The sequence below is a fragment of the Procambarus clarkii genome, chromosome 61 (genome assembly GCF_040958095.1).
Source record: "Procambarus clarkii isolate CNS0578487 chromosome 61, FALCON_Pclarkii_2.0, whole genome shotgun sequence".
NCBI lineage: Eukaryota > Metazoa > Arthropoda > Malacostraca > Decapoda > Cambaridae > Procambarus > Procambarus clarkii.
Genome location: NC_091210.1, coordinates 16109144 through 16130305, shown reverse-complemented (window position 1 = coordinate 16130305; position 21162 = coordinate 16109144). Strand labels below are relative to the sequence as shown.

At 39.6% G+C, this 21162-nt stretch overlaps 1 protein-coding gene across 4 annotated transcripts; it reads left to right on the top strand.

The window, feature by feature from the left end:
* The first annotated feature begins 247 nt into the window (after positions 1 to 247).
* Ugalt (UDP-galactose transporter) lies at positions 248 to 20360 on the top strand. 4 transcript variants are annotated; one of them, XM_069307906.1, is made up of 7 exons: positions 248 to 404; positions 3067 to 3107; positions 4687 to 4806; positions 5863 to 5936; positions 7119 to 7259; positions 11257 to 11883; positions 19854 to 20360. In XM_069307906.1, exons 2-7 carry the CDS (start codon positions 3089 to 3091, stop codon positions 19866 to 19868), a joined length of 996 nt encoding a protein of 331 aa, XP_069164007.1. In that variant the 5' UTR covers positions 248 to 404; positions 3067 to 3088; the 3' UTR covers positions 19869 to 20360. The 4 variants fall into 4 exon arrangements, with proteins under 4 accessions (XP_069164007.1, XP_045624496.2, XP_045624498.2 ...); XM_045768540.2 differs by having other exon boundaries at positions 14601 to 20360; XM_045768542.2 differs by having other exon boundaries at positions 255 to 334; positions 14601 to 20360.
* The last annotated feature ends 802 nt before the right edge of the window (positions 20361 to 21162 follow it).

Sequence of the window (21162 nt, the reverse complement as noted above, 5' to 3'; positions counted from 1 at the left end):
ATGCATTGTATGTACTAGCTCTATCTATAAATTCATTAATATCTATATCACCCCTTGTATGTATGTACTTTACCTAAATAAACATTTCAATTTAAATTTTGAATGATATATGTGACACACATTCTTTTCTCTCCTCACCGAGACTATTAGAGAGATAGTTTCCTCTCAGGTATATAAGATATTAGATATTTTTGTATCTGCGAATCTGTGGGTTAACCGCCCAAGTGACGTCATAGCGGAGTAGTGTTAGTGGTATAACCGTCCACTTGACGTCAACACCCTCGGGCCGGGTGCACCTTTGACGAACTTTTCTCTTCTTTGTCTCCTGCAGCAGGTGTTGGGTGGTGCCTCTGCTCCATAACTCTTTGGGTAGTCTGGTGGAGATTTGGACACGTTTTAGTAGGGTGAGGAGAGATTAAGGCATTGTGTTTGGTGTTATCTAACGCTCCTCATGCAAGTTATATCGTACCTGACAGAGAAGTTCGAATTGTCTACGTCAACCTTACTCTTTAAACAAACTCAACCCAACTCAACCAACCCAACCAACCAACCCAACCAACCAACCAACCCATCCCAACCCAACCAACCCATCCCAACCCAACCAACCCATCCCAACCCCACTAAGTCAACCTAACCATTCCCTACCTAACCCAACCCAAATAAGCGATAACTTTTTGTTTCATAAATAGTGTGCACTAGATTTGTAACATCACATTGACATCATAGTTTTGATACAGCTCGGGTTATGGATACTTCGACATGGTTAGTTATGGTCGCCCAACTAAGTTAACACAGACTAACTAACATTATATATAGTTTTAACAGTTAAAAAAAAAAGCAGCTTTGTCGAAACGCCCGTGTCTGACTTCGTTGTATATTTTCTCAGGTGGGCCTCGGTCGCTCTGCCAGTTCCCCAGGTGGGCCTCGGTCGCTCTGCCAGTTCCCCAGGTGGGCCTTGGTCACTTCTGCCAGTTCCCCAGGTGGGCCTCGGTCGCTCTGCCAGTTCCCCAGGTGGGCCTCGGTCACTTCTGCCAGTTCCCCAGGTGGGCCTCGGTCACTTCTGCCAGTTCCCCAGGTGGGCCTCGGTCACTTCTGCCAGTTCCCCAGGTGGGCCTCGGTCACTTCTGCCAGTTCCCCAGGTGGGCCTCGGTCACTTCTGCCAGTTCCCCAGGTGGGCCTCGGTCACTTCTGCCAGTTCCCCAGGTGGGCCTCGGTCACTTCTGCCAGTTCCCCAGGTAGGCCTCGGTCACGTCTGCCAGTTCCCCAGGTGGGCCTCGGTCACGTCTGCCAGTTCCCCAGGTGGGCCTCGGTCGCTTCTGCCAGTTCCCCAGGTGGGCCTCGGTCACTTCTGCCAGTTCCCCAGGTGGGCTTCGGTCACTTCTGCCAGTTCCCCAGGTGGGCCTCGGTCACTTCTGCCAGTTCCCCAGGTGGGCCTCAGTCGCTTCTGCCAGTTCCCCAGGTGGGCCTCGGTCGCTTCTGCCAGTTCCCCAGGTGGGCCTCAGTCGCTTCTGCCAGTTCCCCAGGTGGGCCTCAGTCGCTTCTGCTAGTTCCCCAGGTGGGCCTCGGTCACGTCTGCTAGTTCCCCAGGTGGGCCTCAGTCGCTTCTGCCAGTTCCCCAGGTGGGCCTCAGTCGCTTCTGCCAGTTCCCCAGGTGGGCCTCGGTCGCTTCTGCCAGTTCCCCAGGTGGGCCTCGGTCGCTTCTGCCAGTTCCCCAGGTGGGCCTCGGTCACTTCTGCCAGTTCCCCAGGTGGGCCTCAGTCGCTTCTGCCAGTTCCCCAGGTGGGCCTCAGTCGCTTCTGCCAGTTCCCCAGGTGGGCCTCAGTCGCTTCTGCCAGTTCCCCAGGTGGGCCTCGGTCGCTTCTGCCAGTTCCCCAGGTGGGCCTCGGTCACTTCTGCCAGTTCCCCAGGTGGGCCTCGGTCGCTTCTGCCAGTTCCCCAGGTGGGCCTCAGTCACTTCTGCCAGTTCCCCAGGTGGGCCTCGGTCACTTCTGCCAGTTCCCCAGGTGGGCCTCAGTCGCTTCTGCCAGTTCCCCAGGTGGGCCTCGGTCGCTTCTGCCAGTTCCCCAGGTGGGCCTCGGTCACTTCTGCCAGTTCCCCAGGTGGGCCTCAGTCGCTTCTGCCAGTTCCCCAGGTGGGCCTCGGTCACTTCTGCCAGTTCCCCAGGTGGGCCTCAGTCGCCTCTGCCAGTTCCACAGGTGGGCCTCGGTCACTTCTGCCAGTTCCCCAGGTGGGCCTCAGTCGCTTCTGCCAGTTCCCCAGGTGGGCCTCAGTCGCTTCTGCCAGTTCCCCAGGTGGGCCACGGTCGCTTCTGCCATCAACAAAATCTCCACTTCCCCCAGAATGCTCCCAAAGTATTCAATTCATGATGAACTTGGATCATCTTAGCATTTCAGCATTTGTGTAATTAAATATTTATTTTTGTTAGCTATTTAAGCACCTTGTAAGGGAGTATAATTTTGCACACTTACTTAGAACTATTATACCTGAAGCATTCCTTAAGAGGGTTCTGGGAGTTTTTCTACTCCCCGAGCCGGGCCTGAGACCAGTCATGACTTGTGATAATTTGGTTCAACAAGCTATTGCTTGGAGCAGCCTGCAGGCCCACATATCCACCACAGCCTGGTTGGTCCGGCACTTCTTGCAAAAACTTATCTAATTGTCTCTTGAATCCATCCACCTTTGTTCCAGCAATATTTCTAATGCTTGCTGGGAAGGTGTTGAACAGCTGTGGACCTCTGATGTTCATACAGTGCTCTGATTGTGCCTATGGTACCTCTACTTTTCACTGGTTCTATTCTGCATTTCCTTCCGTGTCTTTTGTTCCAGTATGTTGTTATTCTACTGCACAAACGTGGTATCTAGCCTTCAAGTATAGACTATATTTGAATTTTTTACCCAATTGATAACTACTGTACTGTAGATTACCCTAGTTAGCACACACCCATTGACCACATAGTTCAATTTACCTTATTATTATTAATGCACATAATATTGATTTTATGCTACAGACAATAATATTTACCTACAAACCTTTATAGTACTAATATGTGATATTGTCTGTTGCAGGGGTGTTGGAGACCTGATCACCATGGGGCTGGATAAGAACGGTTGGTACAATTTGCTACAGTCACCCCACTTATCTCTTGGTTTTCTTTTAAGTCATGACCGCTGTGTTTGCGCTTGTGGGTTTGTACCTGGTTGATACCTGGTGTATTAATTTATGGATGTGAGTATTGTTTATGCCCTAACCAGATGTCAGAGGTGGAAAAACATACAGTAATCACAAAATTCAAGATAATGAGGGGAATAGACAAGGTAGAGAAGGACAGTCTTTTCAAATTGAGAGAAAGTATTTAATTATTTAAACATACATTAAACATTTAATTAATTAAATGTTTAATGTATGAAATAAATGTATGTTAATAAATGTATAGGACATTTAACCCCTGCACTGCGCACCTGGTTTCGGCAAAAACTTCTTGGGGCAATTGTCAAGGACATATTCTTGTTGTTTTCATAAATATTCAGATAAATTTAATGTCAAAATGTTTCCAAACTCAACTATTTTCATTTAAAAACACAAAGAGTAATGAAAACATTAAAAAAACATTAAAATATAGCCTAATTAAAAAAAAATAACAACTCTCAGAGCGCCTAAAGGAGCTTTGCGCAGTGCAGGGGCTAATTAACTGAGCCATTTAGTATTAAATAATGAGTAAGCAAGGCAATGTTCTTGTGCACATGGCTATAATACCATTTGTGATACATTATGGAAAGTCTTATGTTAACGCATTGACTTACAGTTCACAGATGTTCTCATTGACAGTACGAATAAAACATACAAAATGTACAGCCTTCTCACAACTCTGATAATTACATAAACTTTCCCTTTTGAAGTGATTTAGTCACCATTTTTAAGCAATTTGTTTACTGGAAAAGTTTATTGCATCACAAAGAAAGAGACTTTGACAATCTGAAAAGAATAGCACTGTCAAGGCTGGTACATCAATCTACAAGGAAGAAACAATGGTTGCATACTTGTTCAGAATTAAACACGAAGTATGGATTCTTGTCAACTTGTTTGCAATTGAAGACTACCCAATTTCTTGTTACCTTAATGATCTGGAACCCAGCCTTGGAGATGAATTGATTCAATTCAAATAGTATAACAGATGAAAATAACATGAACTTTAATAGTGATAAATTCCAGGTATACTTAGGTAATTACACTTAGGTAATTACCTGGAACTTCAAGAACAAGAAGTCATAGATTTAAACTAAACAAAGCTGCCGAAGAAATATAAGAAAATTCACTTTTGCAAACAAAGTGGTAGACAGTTAGAACAAGTTAGGTGAGAAGGTGGTGGAGGCCAAAACCGTCAGTAGTTTCAAAGCGTTATATGACAGAATACTGGGAAGACGGGACACCACGAGCGTAGCCCTCATCTTGTAACTACATTTAGGTAATTACACATAAGTAATTACACTCACATACACAAGTTAAGTAAGAAGTTTGGGGAGGCCAAAACTGTCAGTAGTTACAAAACGTTACATGACAAAGAGTGCTGGGAAGACGGGACAACACGAGTGTAGCTCTCATCCTGTAACTACACATAGGTAATTACACGTACATGTCCATACATACATGCTTGTGATAAATTTTCATTGACATTATTTCTTCCCCAGCACAAGGCACTGTCCTTAAATATGTGAGTTTGGTGACCCTCACAGTCCAAAACTCTGCCGTGGCCCTCAGCATGCGCTATGCTCGGACTCGTGCTGGAGATATGTTCATTGCTTCATCTGGTAAGTTTTTCATTTGGCTTTTAGTTACTATGAATTAGTTTTTTCTACTGAAAAACATTTTGATGTGCAAACCTTGATAATGTCCTTCATGCATCCTATCATCATGAAATTCAACTTTCATATTTAAAAAAAGCAAACTTATGTAAACGCTTTCACATTGGTCTCACTGGAATTTACAAAACTAAATTATTCAGTCAGATTTGCCAATTGGGATAATTTATGGCTTGTTACAACTTTAGAAATTCAAAATGTGAGTACGCAGCTTTTTAGGGAATTTGTTTCTCAGAATTTATGTTCAATAATTATTTTGAAGTCATTTGTGGGACTTCTCAAGCAATATTTCTTCAATCCAGTTCATTGCCTCTCTTCACTGATCTGGTGCACAATGAAATCGCAAGACTGTGGTATGTCTGTGAGTAAATATCGTATCTATACGATGGGATCCAACCTGCATCCCTGAGGAATTCAAGGATGCGAGTGTGATCCCATTGTACGGCTTCAGTTTTTTCTCGGTGATCTTCTACCTATATGAAGATCATCCAAATCATCCAGGTTTGTATTGTATGAGCATACAGTACTTATGCTTATACACCTTTTGTGTCAATAACATCAACACTGCTTGTCACTCATAGGAACCAGGAACACCACTTTATGAACTTCAAGAGTAATAAACTAATCATAAGAGAAGAAAACAACATTAGGAGACAGTGTATAGAATCTGCAGCCATCAGACACACCACCAACATTGAGCAGAATGAAGGAAAATTCATTATTGCTTTCCCTCATGCTAAATGAATACTTCGTAAATGTAATATGTGATACATGATCCTTTCCCGTTCAGCTCGTCAACTTCATCCCACCACACTGCACCTCTAACCTGCTTTGCCCCTTTATAAACACTAGTTGTGTCTTGGTTAGATATGATCAAATCCTTACAGGTAAAACCATCATCTATTAATAATGTCTGCACACTTCTTTGTATTTTTCTACATTGTTGTTGGCACTTTATCTAGTTAATGCAACTGTACAGTGATTTATTTTAATAAATGTTTTCAGCTGTAGTGATGGCAGAAGTAGTGAAGCTTCTTGCATCTCTCTTCTTAGTATTCAAGCAAGAGGGTTCCATTCAGGTAAGCTTCATTATACAGTACTGCCATTACTTGTTCTCTAATGTGTCCAATATTCTGTATTTCATGCATGAAAGGCTGTTTTGTAATCTTCCCAAAATATAATTAGTGCACCATTTATATACCAGTTTAAAGGTTTATTATTTTTGGATAGTATCCTGTAGGAATTGCTATTAACCTTTTATTTGATATTCACACGTGTAGAAAACACACAAATTGCCAAGCAGGGACCACAATTTATCCAATATTTTGCTGATGCAGCTTCTTCACAAATAACAGGAATATGTATACAGTGAGGTCTTGTATAGCTCCAACCAGCAGTATATATTCGTGGGACTGAACAACATGTCAGACTTGAGAATGGTCCAGGACGGACCGAAACGTCGTCGTCCCTTCAATTTCTAGTGTGTGGTCTGGTCAACATACTTCAGCCACGTTATTGTGACTCATCGCCTGCAACATGTCAGACTTACAACAACAATCACTGAATAGATTTAGCGTCAAGTAACAGTTAAACAATAAAGAGATTTGGTGGTATATAAATTTTTTGGCAAAGGGAGCTAAGCTTCCGGGTAGAATAAAAGACCCAGTTACCTGTCATGACCTTCAGAATGATGATAAAATGAACACATAAAGCAATACGGTTTACGGCAAATAACATTGACTGTGGATAAATGTCATGTATTGGAGTGCAGAATTAGCAAAACCAAGCCACATTCACCGTAATAAATTATATCAAACGTAGTGCACACTGTAATCATAAGTACATGATGTATTTGAGAAAATATTGAAGTTGTATGATGGAATAAAATCCACATCCTTTGACTCTTCAGTGCATATACTTGAGAAGTTCAGGATGTTGGTTCCATCTCGCTGAGAAGTCCAGGATGCTGGTTTCATCTCGCTGAGAAGTCCAGGATGCTGGTTTCATCTCGCTGAGAAGTCCAGGATGCTGGTTCCATCTCACTGTACAGCTTCAATAGTTTCTCATGAAGGGTAATGTTTGCCAAAGATTATAAGGAAGCTGGAGACTCCATGAGCCTAACTCTTATTCTGCAACTAAGCTTGGGAGTAACTACAGTATACTTATTTATTCACTGGCGGCCATTATTTTAAGTACATTATTGTACCTTTTATTTTTAACTCGACAGGTTTTAACATACATTTTGTGTGCTGTTGTTGCAGCACTTAGTCGTGGCACTACACACCCAAATTTGGCAGCAGAAGTTGGATACATTGAAAGTGTGTGTACCCTCGTTCATCTACCTTATTCAGAACAACTTGCTTTACGTGTCTGCTTCGAACCTGGACGCTGCCACATACCAAGTAAGGTTAATGTGATTTGTTGATAGGTCTTTCATAGTTCTCTCATATTCTGGACAAGTGTTTTATTATCTATTGATTAAATTGATAAAACCCAGGTTTTTATCAACTCTGGTCACCACACAGCCTCACTTCCTAAGTCTGACTTACCTTTCTGGGATAGATGATGGTTTCATCTTCTGAGGAATATTGTTCTTGATTCCATGATTTATAAAACCTATACTAACTGTATTTTCAGCAGATTTAGTATCTTGTGGCATAAAAAATTTCCACTTGACAATTTCTTACAACTACGATCACGAAATGTAGCTTGCACAGTGATCACCAGCACAAAGACCAATGCTTTCAATGATTATCGCTAACACTACAATGAGCATAGACCACAATATCACATTTAATAGCTTATGGAAGCAAATTTATGTTAAATTAAGAAACAAAAATTCACCTTGACCCTTGACAAACCTTGCATAGTGAATACCAGCATACGCTCACCCGCCACAAGCATAATCATCCTTTCCCGTGACTAGCAACACAATCCCCATCACCACATTTTGCTCCGGTTGGCAACTCAAGGTGTAAGTGTCATCATGGATGCATCTTGTCGCGCACCACCCACACTTTCCCGCCTCAGTCTCATTCCCCTTGCTTTTAGAGCATCTTATTTCTTATACTAAGGGATAATATTCAAGTTAATTACTGTACTTGTACAGTGGCGCCTCGATTAACGAGTTTAATGCGTTTTGGCAAAGTGCTCGTCGTGTGGAAAACTTGTCTTGCGAAATAACAACAAAACTGTCGTCGGAGGTGTCCGAGAACCAGCGGGAATGCTCGTTAATCGAGCAAAAGCTCGTCAGGCGTGACATATTTTCTGCGAGTGCCTTGCCCGTTACTTGAAATGCTCGTAACTGGAGCCGCTCATCACTCGAGGTTCCACTGTAATATATTCCTCTTCATCACTAAGATCTTCCAGGTCTATCTAAGTCCTTGCAATTATGCATGGTGCCAGTGATCCATAACATGGTCAGACTAAATGTCCAGTGAATGGATGGTAATGTGCCAGACATGATGTATATATCTGGCACGTATGGTCCAAGACGGTCCAGGTCCAGTTTCGGTCCAGGATGGACCAAAATGTTGTGGTCTCTTCATCCTCTGGTATTTGGTTTGATCATCACTTGGTCAATATTTCTGTCCCGCCCGGGATTCGAACTCGGAATTCTCGATTGTGCGTCAAGAACGAACCCGACTGTACTACCAGGACCCTGATAAATGACATTCCCGTAGAATTGGCAGAACTTTTAACCCTATATGAGCATCATTTGACACTAGAGACCTCTGCCAATCGTTTGTCATATTGGGAAAAATCCGGAAAGCTTTAATTACCTTCTTGGGCATCATTAAATAATTCGCACCATGTCAAGTGCATCACTATTCATTTATTGACACCTATGCTAACAACCACGATGTCATGCATAAGTTAAAAAGCCTTTTATGGACCTGGAAATATTTAAGTGATGAAGTACAGTATTACAAATAGTTAACTTTAAAATTAATTCTCACAATATGATTTATTCATCATTTCTTCACTTCAGCCAAACTAAAATTATTATAATTTTTTCCCTCGACATCAGAAAGCAATGTTTTATGATAGTGGAAAATATTTATATATATATATATATATATATATATATATATATATATATATATATATATATATATATATATATATATATATATATATATATATATATACGCAACAGGAAATTGATAAAAAAACAAACATATGCAGTTTGAGGATTAAATCTTACAGAACATCATGAATCACCTCCGGGCAATTGAAGCATACAATCATCCCAGAATTTTTTTATTATCCGAGATAGTTACTTTTTATCACGTACTGGTATGTATCGTAGTGAATGGTACTCTTGTGGGTTGTAGTGCATGGTACTATTACATAATGCTGTGTATCTTGAGATGATTTCGGGGCTTTAGTGTCCCCTCGGCCCGGTCCTCGACCAGGCCTCCACCCCCAGGAAGCAGCCCGTGACAGCTGACTAACAACCAGGTCCCTATTTTACTGCTAGGTAACAGGGGCATAGGGGGAAAGAAACTCCGCCCATTGTTTCTCGCCGGCACCTGGGATCGAACCCAGGACCACAGGATCACAAGTCCAGCGTGCTGTCCGCTCAGCCAACCTCCCTCCCTGGTGTATGGTACAGTTGTATTGTAGTTCATGATAACCATATGTATGGACTTCGTCTTGCAGTTTGGGGGATAGGAGTATATGTAGGCATGACCATTTGTCCATAGATGCTGTCTGAGGGTCAATAGTTGTGCAATACTCTGCCGTTTCTCTAGTCATGCATTACATATCTTGAGGTTATCTTGAGATGATTTCGGGGCTTTTTTTTTTTAGTGTCCCCGCGGCCCGGTCCTCGACCAGGCCTCCACCCCTAGGAAGCAGCCTGTGACAGCTGACTAACACCCAGGTACCTATTTTACTGCTAGGTAACAGGGGCATAGGGTGAAAGAAACTCTGCCCATTATTTCTCGCCGGCGCCTGGGATCAAACCCAGGACCACAGGATCAGAAGTCCAGCGTGCTGTCCGCTCGGTCGACCAGCTCCCTTACCCAGGTACATACATACCTGTACATACTTTCCAGATTTATTGACATGGTGTTCTTCTCCCGTTCCTTCACTGCCATCCATAACCTCATCCACTACTCACAATTTCTTTATAAATGTTGTGTTTTTATACATTTTTGTATAAAAACAAAATATAAAAACATTTTGTATGTTTTTATATTTTTGTTTTATGATCTGGCCCCTCTCAGTAGCTTCCTAGAGATTGTCACTAGGCTTTCAAGAGACACTCTAAGTATGCCGAGCTCACATGACTTCTCGCTCTATCTACCAGGGATAAGTACATTTTCAAACCATTTTGCCCGCTCTGCAGGTCAAATTAGGTACATAGGGATTATAGATCAATTCACTTTGTGAACTGCCCACTAAAATTCTATTAAAAGTCGCTAGATAATTAACCCCCCTCCAAGCAATGTTTGGCAACACCCGTAACACCAAACAAACCTGAAACAATTTTAATGAGGTGCTTATCTGCCTTTTGTAAAATACTATGACATTTACTTGTGACCTACCTGATGGTTGCTCGTGACTTTGAGGTTATCGTGAGATGATTTCGGTCTTGGCGTCCCCGCGGCCGGTCCTCAACCAGGCCTCCTTTTTGTTACACACACCCCAGGAAGCAGACCTACAGCAAGTTATGGGGGCTCACTTTATTAAGCTTCAGATGCTGCCATTGGTTTTGTTTAAGAATAAAATTTTAACATTCCATTGTGGATGTTCAAGAAATTGCAGATTGCAGTTGCGTAACCTGCACCTGCAGGTCGACACCCCCTCTTTACCCGTCCTTTCATTGTAAATCAGTTTGTCACAAGAAAATAACACACGAGTCATTTTTTGTCATTATTTTGTAATGTTTTGCTATTTTTTTTGTCTTTGAGGTGTCATGGTGAATAAGCTGAGTGGAGTTTATTTACTTGGGCTAAGAGTAAAGCCTCAAAGCCTCACTGGGGCCTTGAGGTGATTAGGTGGTGGCCTAATCAACTTGACTAGATAAGTATCTAGTCATGTCATAACAGAGTTTCCTTAGTGTTGTAAAACATTTATATAAGAGGTGATTAAGTGTTTTGTGACTTCTATGCAGCTTGTAGCACGTTGCTCACCTCAATAGTGTGTTGATCTATAATTCCAACGGAATCTTCCCATCCTGTGGAGGAAGCAAGATCATTAAGAAAGGTCTTTGTTCTTTGTGGGTAGAGAGAAGTTATTGAAAGTCCCTAAACTAATGGCACTGGTTCACTCAGAACACCCAAAGAATGATGTTCCAAGTGACCCAGTACCATATGCTCAGGAATACTACTGAGGTGCTGCCCAGAAAGAGGCATTTCATTACACTTTCATCTATTTATTTTTTTTCAGGTTACTTATCAAATGAAGATTCTGACCACTGCAATGTTTGCGGTGTTGATCCTTCATAAACAGCTTCGAGGAACACAGTGGACGTCACTGTTACTTCTCACAGCTGGTGTTGCCCTAGTCCAACTCTCTGCCTCCAGCAAAGCAGTCTCGGCAGCGACGGCTGGACAGAATCGTGTATTGGGCTGCGTTGCTGCCATTGCTGCCTGCTGCTGCTCTGGTTTTGCAGGCATCTATTTTGAAAAAATTCTAAAAGGCTCAGAGGTTTCTTTGTGGGTCAGAAATGTTCAGTTGTCATTCCTATCTGTACCTTTAGGAATATTAACATCATATGCAAATGACTACTCCTCTATCGTAGATAAAGGCTTCTTTTATGGTTATGACGCCTACGTATGGTATCTTGTGGTTCTGAATGCAGTGGGCGGACTGCTGGTAGCGATGGTAGTTAAATATGCTGACAATATCCTCAAAGGATTTGCGACATCATTAGCTATTGTGATATCCACTGTCGCATCGGTATTTCTTTTTGATTTTGTGATAACATTCCAGTTTGCAGTTGGAACAGCCTTGGTGATAGGCTCAATCTTCCTGTACAGCTATGAGCCCAAGAAACCTCCAAGCAACCCTATGGTAGGGAGGGTGTGAGATTTTAAATGGTTGCATTTTGCGTGTAGCTTTATTAATACATCTGCCAAATTTCTGAATATTTATTGCTGGTGACGGTTGCACAGTCTTACATTGCTTCAGGGCATGCAAAATCTAACCATGCTATTGGGAATTTCTTTTAATTTGAGTGGACTGCAAATGGTATTTGGAAGTAAAGCAGACTCCCGGTTTTGCAAGCAGATGTGTTCCTTAAGACCAGAAAAGAACCAAACTGTGTAGTATTTATTTAAGGATCCCGTGGGAAAAATTAGGATGCATCCTAGAACCAAGATTTTATTAAATTAATAATTTAAAAAATGTTGTGCTTAGTCAAATTTTAAAGTTTATTAACAATACACAATGAATGCAATGTTTTTCTGTATTATTGTTGTTATTAAAATGATTAACAATGTACTGTATGGTAAACATAATTTATTGTGATGTAAATAATAAGTCTAATTTCTCATTGTTTCTGTTATGAACAAAGTTTAATTTTTGCAGAAAACTATTTATCTAATTACAGTACAGAGCAAAACAAATTCAATTCTGTATTTATGTATTTCAAATAAAGCAGCGCCAGTGCTTTATGATGCCGTGTAAACCGAAGTTAAACCGAACGCGAGTCCCAATTCTCAATGAAGATTACGGCACAAAATCTCATGTGTGTTGAATCTGGAGTCTACTGTACTTGAAAGTTTGCCTTACTAAGTGGCAGGGTTTTCAAGCATGGTGATACTTGTTTTATCTGTGATGTCGCATTGAGTGGATGATTAATGTATGGTCAAGTGTTATATTTTTTAAATATATTTAACCTTTCACTATTTCTCAACTTGTTTTCTATGGACTGATACCTCCAAACCCAATGAAAGTGGGAAATCGAGATAACAATGTGTGTTTGTGAGCAGTAAGTATTCAAAAAGTTTTTTCACCGCTAATTCCCGTTGTCGGGAACAAGAAGCCAGCACTTAGTCTTAGCGAGGTCCTCACCCATCCCCCCATCCCCCCGTCCACCCCCCACCAACTACTGATCTACTCCAAAATGCATCTTGGCAATAATTATTCACTGCTAGATGAGCAGAGGCATCAAAACTATACTTTTTGTTGTATTTTGAGATTTATTTTAATATGGTTACTTTTAGGTTCCAAGTCTTTATTGGTCTTGGGTGAAATGTACTGCAATGTGCACCTCAGAGTTCATAATAAATCCAGATTTATTAAGTTATCAAGTTCCTACTAAAGTAACATGTGAAAGGCCAATGTGGCTACAATTAATAAACAATAACATTGTAAAACAAAATTCCATAAACAAGGGTTTGATCTATTTTTCATGCAATTTAAATACGTGATGTACAAACACAATCCCTGAGAATCCTCAGTACAGTCAGAATCAAAGCTAGGATTAACAAAAAGTACTAGACTACCACAGACGGAAATGTCATTCAAACATTGACACTTTACACAGTACCATAATATATCTATGAGGATATCTTTTGACTCAGGATGGTCCAATTCTGCCATCCTGCTCCAAAGATTTCCTCATTTATGGTGTGGTATATGTGCATACAATGACTCTGATCCCCACACTTATTACAGTATTATTATTATTATTATTATTACTCTCCACATTTCCCAGTTTTATTGGGTGGGGAAGGCTTTCGGCTTTTATTTGGGCTGAAGCTAGAAAAGACAGGTCCCGAACCCAATTTCCCAGTTTTAGTGAGTGGGGAAGGCTCTCGGCTTTTATTAGGGTTGAAGCTAGGTAAGACAGGTCCCAAACCCAATCGCCATACACTGCATTACAAAAGATACAATCTTGTTTGCACCACTCACGTGTTAAAGTTGCCACCTCCCTATACTTGTTGTATTTTTATTAATAAAATGTATTTTTTCTGAAAGATAACCTTAATATACCATAAGTGCCCTTGCTCTTCATAACTATAGATTTATATGCATTGTACTTCAGTAAAAAAAATCTTTTATAGAAATTCCAGACCTATTAGCTAGTTCTTTCATGGTTAATTAATATTGTTCCAGTGCATACTGTTATGTGACTTGGAGGAACAAACTGTAAATCTGAATCTTAAAGAGATTGATATTGATCACCTAGTGCAAAGCTCTTTTGAAGCCTGGTCAAGATATTGGGCATACTGTGAGTCTTTCGAACTTGGTTAAAAAATGATGAGCCATCCCATATAACTGACAGTTGAATGTCAGGTTAGTGCCACAGTGCCGGCTTAATGTTATCGTACCATTTTAGTGCCAACAGACAATTATACTGTTTTGCAATTATTCTTTTCTTACGCTTTAATAAGTTTCCTAAAAAAAGGCAGGCTATATTTTCCATAAATATTAATCCTCAACAAAATTGAAAGGTTACATTATTTTGAAAATTTAATTTGTCCCTACCCTCAAAAGAAATGTTTTATATTCAAGCGATGAGTCACAGTAACGTGGCTAAAGTATGTTGACCAGACAACACACTAGAAGGTGAAGGGACGACGACGTTTTGGTCCGTCCTGGACCATTCTCAATCGACTTGAAAATGGTCCAGGACGGACAGAAACGTCGTCATCCCTTCACCTTCTAGTGTGTGGTCTGGTCATCAATGTTTTATATTGCCTGTTTCAAATAATTAATAACTAAGATGGTAAGTGGTGAGCATGTGTTTTCTGTAGCTGATGCCTCCTCATATTCCTTAACAGGATAGCAACGATACCCCAGAAAGAAGCAAGCTTATCCATGATCCGCACTTGCAGAGCTCAAAATGACGTGACTGATGTATCGGTGCATGCTTTTCTGATTGTAGTATTTTGTTACTGTGGTCGTCAAGCAAATCCATAATGGAAATCAGTATAGAATAGCTTTCGTACTTTCTGTGCCATACAATACATTGTAATTGATGACCACCCTTCCACTCACGTAGTATTAAAGGACCACACTCTTCAGTTGATCTCTTGTACGAGGCTGCGTTCTAAGTACTGTAGTTCCTTAAATCTCTTCCGAATGTAGCTGTACCTTTTTGTTCTTTTGGTGATTGGTAGTTTGTCCGAGATTCTCACGACGTTCATTTAGAAAAGAAATTATTTTTTTTTTAGTTTTTATGAAACCTTTATGTAAATCACTATTTTTAATCTTTCCTAATGATTAATGCTTAAAATTGAACCAAAATGTTGTATAATGTAACATGTCATATTCTTGCTGCATCTGTATTGATTTTCAAGAGTTCTTAATAGCCTTCAAATGTGAAATTTGTTGTTTAATTAAGGTATTGAAGAATTCTTTTATATGCACTGAATGCATCTGATGAATCTGATGATGTATATTTGTATAAAGTTTTGGGCATTTAATTTTCGTGTTTAAAATAAAACTTTACAATGTCCATATTTTATTACGATTTCATCAGTGGACGCCACATAGACCCATTTTCTGATTTTATTTAATATGCTTGTCCTTATTGTTTTTGTTTTGTACTAGCGGGTGTTCAGTATTGTCTCATTTCTAAATACAGTACTGCACTTTGGGCATTGTAAGGATTCATTCCTGAAAGCATTACTCTTTACCATTTTTTAATTATTTTTATAGATGTACTCTATTTTTTTCCCCCCAAAGTAGAGTTATCGGAGGAAAACATTCCATATAATGTATGGCATCATATGCACGTACATGCATATACCTGCATGCCTATACACCACACACACACACACACACACACACGTGAAGCATAAGTAGGATATCCAACAATACAGTGTGAAACATTTGCTAGAGACATTTGCATGTTTGCTTTTGTTAATCAGATGAGGCATTTATTACCTTACATTTACCATGTAGTATATACCCATGTTAAGTAGGTAATTCTGAAGTGTGTAAGTCTGTCCTTAGATTTAAATAACTGCACAAATGGCTATGATTTTCCAGAGCTTGCATTTTCTTAGTGCAGCGGTAGTGAATGCAATTTTTTTTTTTTTGCCAGAGTGTATTTTTCATATCCACAACTTGCTTGTTGCTTTTTGTTTAACTGTTAACTTTTTGTTTAACTTTAACCATTGTGGCAACCCAGCATGAAAAACAGGATTTGCTGGGAACTTTGATAAAACTGTAATGTGTGTGCTGGCATTGCATGAAAATCCTTTCCGCAAGCATATTGTATTTTGGGTTACAAGTCAAATTAATACACTTGAGTGCAGCATCTTGTGTTTGTTATTAAGGTATTGTACACTGAGTAACTTAGGTGTTTATAAGTACATTAAGCAATATTGCAATGATTTTAGTTATTGCAGAATTTTTTATAGGGAAATTACAAATGCCGATACATTTTTACTTAAGCTATTTGTAGTAGTTAATGTACTTGATCCCTATGATGTTGCACGATAGAGTTTTCATTTGTTTTGGCCTAAAATAACATGCTGTGGCATTTTGTATTTTAAAATGTACTCCTGACAGAGAAAAATGTTATTATTTCTGTATTATGACAAGGTATTTTAAGTGTGATATGTAGTGAGAAGTGGTCAACACACTTCGTTGGTGAAGGGATATGAGTAAAACAGAACATTCAGTGAGGCTCAAATGGATCAGTAAGCTAGTCTTCTGGTGGGCCTAGTCAGACGTGGGTCAAGTGGGCATTGAAGGGTTGGTATCCCTATCAGTCCCTGGGCTGCCGTTCAGACCCTCAGTTTGTTACCTGCGCATATATTCTCCTTGTTACCCCCCAGGGTTGCCTGCATGCTTATACCTACTTTGTTGGACCCCATGATAGGTGGAGGAGCAGGGAAGTTCAGTCTTTTTTTCTCTCTCTCTCTCTCTATCTCTCTGCTTCCAGCCTTTCCCTGTCCATTCTCCATGCTTGGTTCCATCCCCTGCTTCCCTATCATCACTTAAAATGCCTATGCAAAGCCCTCCAGTCTTCATTGCCAATCTCCACACTTATCCTTCCCTCTGACCGTTGCTCCTCTTTTCACCCTTCGCTCTCGCTGCTGATATTCACTTGTGTCCAAGCAAGACATCCTCTGTTGAGACAGTCGCTGATATTGTGAGATACACCACATCCACCAGTAGCACTCGGCTCTTGTGAAGTGTTGGAAAATGTATACAGCACATTTATGATCTTTCCCATAAGTGTGTTATACATGTAAGATGCTTTCTCAAGAATTGCAATAGTTAGTTCTAATAAAGCACTAGTGATTTTCATGACCAAGCCACAACTCAGAAGATGGAGAAGTGACAATGTTTTGGTCTGTCCTGGACCATCAAGTGATCTGGACAGACCGAAAAGGAGATGTTTCGATCCACAATGGACCAAAACATCGTCGCTTCTCCATCTTTTGAGTTGTGGTTCGGTCATCATTTCTTCAGCCACGTTATTGTGACTCATTGTCTGCACTACTGATTTTAAAAGTAACTGGTACTTTAGTGTGATCAAGTTAAGGGAATTTAGGGATTTTGAGTGGAAAGTGGCTGAAGCATTTAATTTTGTCTTTGATCTATTACTGGCTTGTCTGGAAAATCATTGCTCCTAAATTTTGTCTTAAAATATCTGGTCTGAGATGTTTGACTTTATTAACTTTCTCTTCCTTGTCTATTAGTACATGTTTCTGTTCAACATGATGAACTAGCAAAGCTTTCCTCGATTTATTGATCTTATTACATCTTACGAGCTATCTTTATCTTAGGTATATTTAGTATTCATGAGCCCTCAGTTTAAACCTCCATAAATTATATTCACTTTGTTATAGGATGATCAACCTGTTCTCAGGCTAGGCTTGTTAAAGCGGCAGCCGTTTCCCTAAGACACATTCATCAATTTTAATGTATTATGTATTAAATCATTTTGGCTTGTATATTATTATTATACAGTATATTAAAGTTCTATGCATAGTTAGGCATAGGTTAGGTATTTAGATTCTGTTGGTAGGTATTTGTATCTGAAGTATATGGGTGAAGCAATCACCGAGTTGCAATTTGAATAGAGGGTAGTTACCTAACTTTAGTATGGGATGAGAGCTATACTCGTGGTGTCATATCTTCCCACCACTGTCATATAACGCTTTGAAACTACTGGATTGACGGTTTGGCCTCCACCAACACCTCCCTTAATTTGTTCCAACCGTCTACCACTCTGCAAAAGTTAATTTTCTATTTTTTTTGGTAGGTTTATCTAGCTGGTATAAATTTGACTTCTTGTTATTGAAGTTCCAGGTCTTAAGAATTCTTCTTTATCAATTTTGTCGATGCCCATTACCATTTTGTACATAGCTACCGTATTGCCTCTTAAACCAGGGGGTTTGACAGTTGGATTAACGAGCATTTGGTCATTGTTGATGAGGATGGGTCGAGATCTATTTAAATCTAATTACCTGTACTGTACTTGCATGGCAGGTGAATCAGTGGATGAAGTACTGGAGGATGCTTTTAACATTTTGGTGTTTGGGTATCAGCACTTATCTCTATATATAGTGAACAAAGTAGGTAACTATTGGCTCTAGCCAATCCAAGAAGCGGGTGCTGTAATATTAATACCAAGCGTTTGTGGCCATTAGAAGATTCTGCACAGTTGCCAAATGCACTTGCTGAACATGCACACGGTTCCTTGTATGTACAATAAAAAATGCTGTAAGGTTATACTATACTGTTCAGTATATTAAGATATAACTTTCAATTTACTTGGTATCAGTGTTTATTTTAAATAATGTTTTGTGAAGTAATTCTTTCACTTGCTACTGAACTTAATAGTAATGATTTAAGTAATGCATACACAGTACAGTATTAGAAAATGACTTATTCAACAGGATTATTGTTCCTTTCATTATTTCAAATGATGCATCTAGGCTTGGTGCTGTCTTTTGAAAATTCTGATCATACAACATTAAAACTGGCCAATGTGAAGTCAAAATTCACTAAGTATGCAGGTATAAACTAAAATAATGGATAGACGATTTTTACTAAATTGCATTTAACTAAGAAAATGTAGGCTTCGTAAAAATTGTTATCTATGTGACGGTACATATGAACGTCACATTTAGGGATGCAATATAAACGATGTACAACACTTTTTACATAGCACAGGTGTAGAATAAGAAAAGCTTAGCAATACCTTTCCCCCACAGTCTGACTTGCCTGTGACCAAAACTATCCAGGGGCCAGATTCACGAAGCAGTTACGCAAGTACTTACGAACGTGTACATCTTTCCTCAATTTTTGACTGCTTTGGTTACATTTATTAAACCGTTTACAAGCATGAAAACTTCCCAATCAACTGTTGTTATTGTTATAAACAGCCTCCTGGTGCTTTGCAGCTCATTAACTGTTTAATAATTGTAAACTAAACCGGCAAACATTGAGAAAAGGTGGACAGGTTCGTAAGTGCTTGTGTAACTGCTTTGTGAATCTGGCCCCAGGTCTATATTACTATAATACATGTACATGTTGCACAAGTTTAGTCCGTATCCATTTCCCCGACTTGGTACTAAAATGTTTTACCGAATCTTATTGATGATCTCTAAGATAACTTTTTTCCTACGTATGTTTGGTGATTATCCGTCCTATAGATCATGTACTTAATGCTGGAATTGACCAGTGGATGGATGTAAACATTTGTATGGTAGTATGCTCTGCTTGGCTTCTGAGGCATGAGTCAATGATTGTGTAATGTTGACAATATACAATTTATATTTATTGTATAGCAATAACTGGTTTTAAATGGACAGTAAGAAAAATTATTTCTGTACTTTTCTGCCAAACATGTTACTATGCAGGTATCACTCCTGGGAACATGTTTGCATTAGGTTGAAATGTGGTATTTATTTTATTTAATGATTTAACAACTGATGCAGATGGTATTATAAAAATTTATGATTTAATATTTTTATAAAATCCAAGATATGTTTTTTTATCTGCTATGCACATTCCTTCCATCATGCGTGTTTGCCCGAGTTTGTGAATGTATTTCTGCTTTATTTCAGGTGAAGGAGATGTAGAGGAGTGACTGCACTTCCAGAATGCAAGTGAAATGTATATTTTTTATGTGCACTCAGGCGTGTATGTTGTTGCTCAAGATTTTATTTTTATAAGTCAAGTGTCCCAGCATGGCTGATAGTGTTGATTGTGAAATTTGTTAAAGTTCTCAGTTTTCACAGATCTTGCGTATGGCAATCTCGTGCCCTTCCAGTTGTTTATTCATGTATGGTACTAGGTATTGAAAAGTTCAATATTTCATAGAAATCTGATTACTGCATTTGATATTCATATTTGATTTGGGTCTACTGTACTGAAATACACTATTTCAGATTACAAAATAAAAAAAACGTGTACCCTGGGAATGCACGAGAGCTATGAAAGAAACTGTGGATAGAAGGGAGAACTACAGTACTGTACTTACATTTAAGTATGTTGTGATTACTTGGAACTTGTGAGTAGTGATAATCGCACATGGCTTTCTACAGTGTTTAATAAAAATTTGTAACATTAAATATATATTTTTTCTTTATTTTAGTACCCAATTGCAAGGGGCAGGAAGCCTGTGCATGTATGTATTAATACAGTAAGAGTGTGATAATCCGAATTCCAGTAACTTTAATCTTTGGGCAATCTGAATAAAACTGAGTTCTTGGTAATAACTTTTACTCAAGTTGAGCACTAAAATAAAACTTTAATTTTCATTTGGTAGTAATCTAGTATAATTTTTTACTAGTTTACTAAAATTGGTCACCAACATTAATGGTAGACAAAACTCCGAATTCAATTTCATTTTTTTTTTAACTTTCCAGATCAAATTCTGGTCAACTCTAATGTGGGTGGGCCCCCATATGATTCAGATTATCAAGCATAAATAGTATATACTTTAAGCTGGTATCGAAGTTCACCCTTTGACCCCATCCTCCCCAACAAATCAAACAACTGACCCTCCTCAGGATGCATCCCCCACAAAAGATATCTAACTCACAGATGCAGGCGAAGAGTCACAATAACGTGGCTAAAGTATCGATCGACTTGAGAATGGTCCAGGACGGACCAAAACGTCGTCGTCCCTTCACCTTCTAGTGTGTGGTCTGGTTAACTCTCAGATACCTACATACTGCCAAACCCAAGAATCAACCCCTATGATTCCTGATTGCAAGTCAAGAACAAAGACATTCAAGATACATTCAAGATACCCCAAATACAGCAATAACAAGTTCAGCAATTCTCCTGCCACCACTCGATAGCAACAGTCACAAATGTCATTTGCTCCACTATTGGATAGAATAACAAAAAAATTATTATGCCTGAACC

Coding starts and splice junctions, on each gene's coding strand:
- Ugalt (XM_045768540.2), top strand. Junction 4,807..5,862: donor TATGTTCATTGCTTCATCTG/GTAAGTTTTTCA, acceptor AAATGTTTTCAG/CTGTAGTGATGGCAGAAGTA. Junction 11,884..14,600: donor AACCTCCAAGCAACCCTATG/GTAGGGAGGGTG, acceptor ATTCCTTAACAG/GATAGCAACGATACCCCAGA.